The sequence below is a fragment of the Poecilia reticulata genome, linkage group LG13 (assembly GCF_000633615.1).
Source record: "Poecilia reticulata strain Guanapo linkage group LG13, Guppy_female_1.0+MT, whole genome shotgun sequence".
Lineage (NCBI taxonomy): Eukaryota > Metazoa > Chordata > Actinopteri > Cyprinodontiformes > Poeciliidae > Poecilia > Poecilia reticulata.
In genome coordinates, this window is record NC_024343.1 from 31,937,516 (window position 1) to 31,943,567 (window position 6,052).

General features: G+C 36.5%; 1 protein-coding gene across 1 annotated transcript in view; it reads right to left on the reverse strand.

Annotated features, from left to right (window-relative positions):
• The window catches only part of ercc2 (excision repair cross-complementation group 2), a 16,987-nt gene that overhangs the window by 6,601 nt on the left and 4,334 nt on the right, over positions 1-6,052 (reverse strand). Inside the window, exons 7-14 of the mRNA XM_008426643.2 lie at positions 5,185-5,301; positions 3,924-4,047; positions 3,755-3,851; positions 2,849-2,982; positions 1,898-2,066; positions 806-924; positions 634-703; positions 436-505 (exon numbers count right to left, since the gene is read on the reverse strand). Coding sequence (XP_008424865.1) covers positions 436-505; positions 634-703; positions 806-924; positions 1,898-2,066; positions 2,849-2,982; positions 3,755-3,851; positions 3,924-4,047; positions 5,185-5,301 — 900 coding nt within the window. The remainder of the gene's footprint in view (positions 1-435; positions 506-633; positions 704-805; positions 925-1,897; positions 2,067-2,848; positions 2,983-3,754; positions 3,852-3,923; positions 4,048-5,184; positions 5,302-6,052) is intronic.

Genomic DNA, 6,052 nt, shown 5'->3' on the forward strand with positions numbered 1-6,052 from the left:
CACGTTACCTAGCAACCCCAGCTAAGCCTAGCACTGTTACCGAGCAACGCTAACCGCGTTACCTAGCAACCCCAGCTAAGCCCAGCACTGTTACCGAGCAACGCTAACCCCGTTACCTAGCAACCCTTGGCCAGCCAAGCAGCTTTGGTAACTCTATTTGACTAAAAATATGAAAACTTTGGTCTGATTTAACTAATTGTGTCTGACTTTTTATTAGGTGAATGAAAATATCCGATTTCTGCTATTAACATTTTCCAAATTTAGGCTTTTGATCAAGAATTAGATTGAACTTTATTACAAAACTTTGCAGTTTGAATATCAACCAGTTTCACTGATTTATACAGAAATCAAACACTTTCCAAACCTAAAAATTCAAGCACCCGTAGGAACCCGGAATGGAATAAACAGGTTTGGGGAGGAAAAAGAGAGACGCACCCCTGAGGTGATGACGACCGACTGGAACCTCTGAAAAACAGGTTTGATGGCTATAGACGGGTCCATGCAGCTGGAAAACGGGGAGAAAACCGGGTCAAAAAGCAGGGATGCAAACAATTAACTTACAATAATCAATAAATGGTTTATTAAATTAAAATTAGCACCACCCAGTGATGTTTCCTGTTAATTTTTTCCCACCTGAAGTGCAGCACAGGGTTGGCGATGGTTGGAGTTCTGTCCTCAAAAGGTTCAATGATGATGGTAAAACCTTTACAAGGAGAAATTTGTTAAAACTAAAGATCTGAGCAGCACGTCTATTAAAACAAGTTTACTGAAGGAATAAGAGGTTTGGTCAGGAGCCTTTCGGGACCTTGGCTGTAGGTGCTGACAAGAGTCGCAAAGTTGGAGATGAGCGTAACGGCCGAAAAGTCTGCGATGTCTGCGATCTCCAGAGTTCGCAGCAACGACTGCAGCCTCTCCGCGCAGAACCTGCAGCCACACAGTGGAGAAAACTCTAAATACATGTCAGTCATCCTGTTATTCACAGTGTGACGCTTCCTCAGCTAAGCTAGTGGGTTAATATTACAACCAACAAGAGGTGAATGTTTTGCACTGAAGAGAAGTTTGACTTTGATAAATTTATAAGTTACTTCCAGAACCATATTCAAGTAAAAAGGTTTTACTGTTTATTACGATTTAATTTGTAAAACTGATGTTATCAACAAAACATAAAATTATTTGCAGGTCTGGCTACTCAGAGGAATAAAATATTTTAAAGTGATTAAATATAAATATGAAATTCCACTTTTCCAAATCTCAATATTTTAGAAAAACTCTGACATTTTTGAGGTTTTCTACTAAATTCCTGAGCTTAATTTCAAAATTTATTATAAACTCGTACATTTCCTCTCTTTTTTTGAAAATTTCTGAATAATCTCAACATTTCTGAGAATTTGCTAGAAATGTACTTTCAACTTAAACATCTATAATGGCCCTAATACGTCATAATAACTGCTGATACTTATTGATCCTCTGGTGGAAAAATAGCACAAACAGAAGAGATAAAATTTCTGTTTTTTTCTAAAAAAAAAAAGAAAAAAATTACTTAAAATTTATCAAGACGAAAAATCTCCATTATCATACGATGTTGATCCTTTAACACATTGGTATCATTCCTGTAAGTAAAACTGTTAAGATATTTGTCTGTTTTTGTCATGGTGTTTATGATGCCATGGAGGATTGTGTGGAGTTTAAATGTAAATGTCATCAGTTGGTGTCAAAATATCAGCACTAATTTTTATATCAGTGCAACTGAAGCATTTCTATTAAACTGCAGATGAGTGACAAGAATCACTGTTTACATTTATTCTGATATTTCTGCAGATTGCTCTGAGTTAGTAAGTTTATTTTCCAGGGTTTATTTTTAACCCTAAACTGTCCTGTGCAGAGAAACGAGGCTGACCTGAGAGGTTTCCTGTCGATGCAGACTTTGTCGAAGATGTCTTTCAGGAACTGCGGGGCGCTCTCCTGGACGACGTGCTGCACCCGCAGCCGGGCCTTCAGGTACTCCAGGAAACGCCGCAGGAAGCCGACAAAGTGTTCGGCCGTACGGATCGAACCGGGAACAGCCTCTAAGGAGAGGAAGAGAGGAAAACAAGCAGTTAGCTTTAAATCAAAGCAGAAAACTGGAAACAGAGAAATAATAGGAGTTCCTCAGAGTTTGTTGTAAAGATTTTCAGGAAGATAAAAACCAGAATTTGAAAATAAACTCATCTAATGAACAGGACATCAAGTTTTAATTAATATTTTTAATGCATTGCAATGTTATTGTTTCTACATGCAAACCATTTGAAATGTTTTTATTATTTATCCATGTATTTGTTTGTCAGTGGGTTTTCATGGTAAAGTTAGACGTTCAGCAGACCATGGCAGAAATGTCCACTGTAAGTTTATAATGACGTTTTAATTCATAAAACACATAAAAAACAGATGAAGATGAATGATTAAAGTCTGGAAAAATATAGTAAAAAACTTGTATGAGAGTAAAGTTGTACAGAATTACTTTATTCTTTTATTATTACAACTATTCTCATATTGTTGAGGCTTTATTTTTGTATTATAGTGACTATTCTCATTGACATTATTTTCACATTATTATGACTTCAACATTTTTCCGACTTTTTTCTAGTAACATTACGACTTTATTCTCATATTATTTGAACTCCAGTATCGGTAACAGAAACGTTCAGCTTGTGAGGCGTCCATCTTTCCCCAGGTGAGGAGGAAGCAGAAGGAGAATTTACATTTTTAGAGTTTTAAGTATAAAAAGTTTAAAACAAGCATTAAAACAAGCACTGCTGTGAATGCTAAAAGAGCAGCGAGAGAAAAGATAAGGAGCGGCGGATTGACGGACCTTGCAGGACCTCGTCAGGTAGCACTGGGTTTGCCAGGTAGATGTCCGTTTCCCTGGCAACGTTGGCCTCCTTCAGCCCCTCCACCAGTCGTCTGTACTCCTCCCTCAGCTTGGCGGCATCAGTCTCCTTTATCCTGCAAAGGAAAAAAACTTTTTCAGTTTGGTAACTATTGGAGAAGCTACACCGGGAGAAGCTACTTAGCATCTCTAAGATAAAATAATACCTGAACTACGACCCAGAGTCCCAGAGGAGACATTTTTATTCAAAGATTTTTACATTGACTGGGGTGCAATGCTGTCGACCATATTGTTTACAACGAGCAGCGTTCAGCTTCTATGTACCACAGATCTGGAACAAACTTCCATAAAATGTCCTTTAAATCTACACTATGCTGGTTGCTTTTGAACCATAATAAATGGAATATTGGTCAACATATTTGATGATTATTGATCGTTTTGATGATGACACTTGACAAACTGTAATGTTTGTCACTGGTTTTCCAGATCTGTAAAAAGTTATGACTTTTAATTCTTGTGTTTTTATGATGTAAATAACTTTTAACTGCCTTGTCGCTGAAATGTGCTACACAAAACTTGATTGACTGAACAATAACTTCAAAGCCAAATATTTTCAGGAGCAAAGAGTAAATACAAATCATATCCAATAAATAAATCAATAAAGTCAAATTAAATTTAAGAAATAAACATATACAAAAACAAATAAAGTAATTTAAATATGTCTATATACAAAAAGATTAAATACACACACTAAAACAAAGATTTAAAAAAATAAATTCATGCTAATATAATAAATAGATAAATAATAAATAATAAATAGATCTGCCATATTTCTCTCTCTCGGCAGGTCAAGGATTTTCTAAACATTGAAAACATGAAACTACCTACTTGTGTATCGTGTTTTGCAGCGTGTCTACGTTGTTCTGGCAGCGGTCCAGCGTTCGCCGAGTTATATTCACACTCATGGAGTCGATGCACACGTTGTCTGAGGAGCAAGAAGAAATTCAGACGACTTCATCGTAAACATTTTAATGGTTCAACGTCGTCGTCTCCCCACCGATGTTATGGGCCTCATCAAACACCACCACGGACTTCTTGGCCAGCTCCTTGGACACCAGGTCGGCTATCTTCGGGTCCAGCAGGTAGTGGTAGCTGTACACGACGATGTTGGCATGAATTATCTGAAAACACACCAAACCAGTACAGTTGAGGCCTCTCATGCCAACGGTCCAATCAGAAGCGTTTCTGGCACCAACTAGTGGTCAGAAGATGAACGACATCTGGTTCCTGGAAGCTGAGATGAAAACTGAGACGACAGAATCAAAAACTCCAAAATATCTACAATCTGAGGTAAGCTGGTGATGAAATAAAAATATTTACTAGCGCACTTCATGTCTTTTACAACTAATATTTCAGACGAGACGACATCTGACCACAATTCAAAAAGTTACATGTAATTTTGGGTTTGAAGCTTTTTTGCGACACCCAGCAACTAAGGAAAGGAATAAAATTCACATTAATTGGTAACATGCATCATTTGGGTACAACTGTAGAAACTATTATTAGAGGAATATCTTTTTTACACAACATAGAATAAAATAATTATTTTAGATTCTGAATTAAAAACCAAATATTTTAATGTATAAAGAAATGCCGTGTTTCTTATAGTGAAACAGGGAATTCAGGCATTAACGAGGAACTTTTGATCAGTTGGTCTCATGAAGCCAGAATGTGAACAGCATGATGAGGAGTACAGTTTAAATATCAATTCTGATTGGAGGAGGACATTTATTGGTTTATTCATGAATCAAACACTTGTTTAAATTTATTTGTCAGAAAACTACTGTACTGGAGCAATGAATGTTTAAAGCTTTATTACAGAAATAATAGCAGAAAAAAAATAATATATCAAGATTTTAAAAATCCTTAAGTGCCTGGAGTGGCTAATTTGCATCAAAGCTAAATTTGTGGGTTTAATGCTCAAATTGATAGCAAATACAAAACTTATCCTTTTTTGGGTTAGGGTTTTATACTAAATAATCCATTGGGGGGTTAAGAAGTCATTGCAGCTGTAAGTTTTGAATTGTTAAAATCATAAAAATTCCAAATTTGCATCATGCATTTTGTACGAGTCAGAGTCTCCTGATAATAAAACGGAAAGTTTGGAGACAAAAGTCACAAAATAACTCAATTTAAATTTGACTTCTGTGCAAAATTTGCAGCAAAACTTAAAAAACACAAAACAAATGGAGAAACTAAAGACAGTTAATAGATGTTGTTGTCATGTTTGAGCCATTTTGGAGCGTTTGTTGGCATACCGCGTAGCGAGCCAGATAGTACGGACACCAGCCTTTCCTCCTGCCAAAGTCCTTCAGGTCGTCCAGGTTGTAGATGCCGGCAGGAAGAGGAACCTGTCGTCCAACCGCATCAAATTCCTGCAGCAACGAGCAATTAGGTCAAAGAAACGGAGAGTGAGGAGGTTACAGCCCTGAGGAATTATGGGGGAAAAATTATCCACACTGTAAAACACAAAACCCTACTAAGTATTTTTGGTCTAGTTTCTTGTGCAAAAATCTCAGCACACTTGAAAAGTAACTTGTAAGAAACTTTTCAGCAAGAAACAGGAGCTTGTTTTGAGTCAATAATTCCTTAATATTGATGAAAAAGTTCTAGTTCTACTGGTATTTAAATCAAATCAAAATCAAATCAAACTTTATTTGTATAGCACATTTCAGCAGCAAGGCATTTCAAAGTGCTTTACTTAATTAAAATAAAAACAGCGGGTGACATTAAACAAACAGTGAGAAAGAGATTAAAAAAAACATTAGAAAAGAAATAAAAAGAAATTAAAAACATTAAAGACATACGACATCAAAACCCGCACTCTAACCCTAATTTAGCCATAAGCAACTCTAAACAGGTGGTTTTAAGTTCAGATTTAAAGGCATCCAGTGTTTCAGCTGTTTTACAGTTTTCTGGAAGTTTGTTCCAAATCTGTGGTGCATAGAAACTGAATGCTGCTTCTCCTCGTCTGGTTCTGGTTCTGGGGATGCAGAGCAGAACCAGAACCAGAAGATCTGAGGGGTCCAGACGGTTGGTACAGTAATAACAGATCTTTAATGTATTGTGGTGCTAAACCGTTCAGTGATTTATAAACTAACATCAGTATTTTAAAGTCTATTCTCT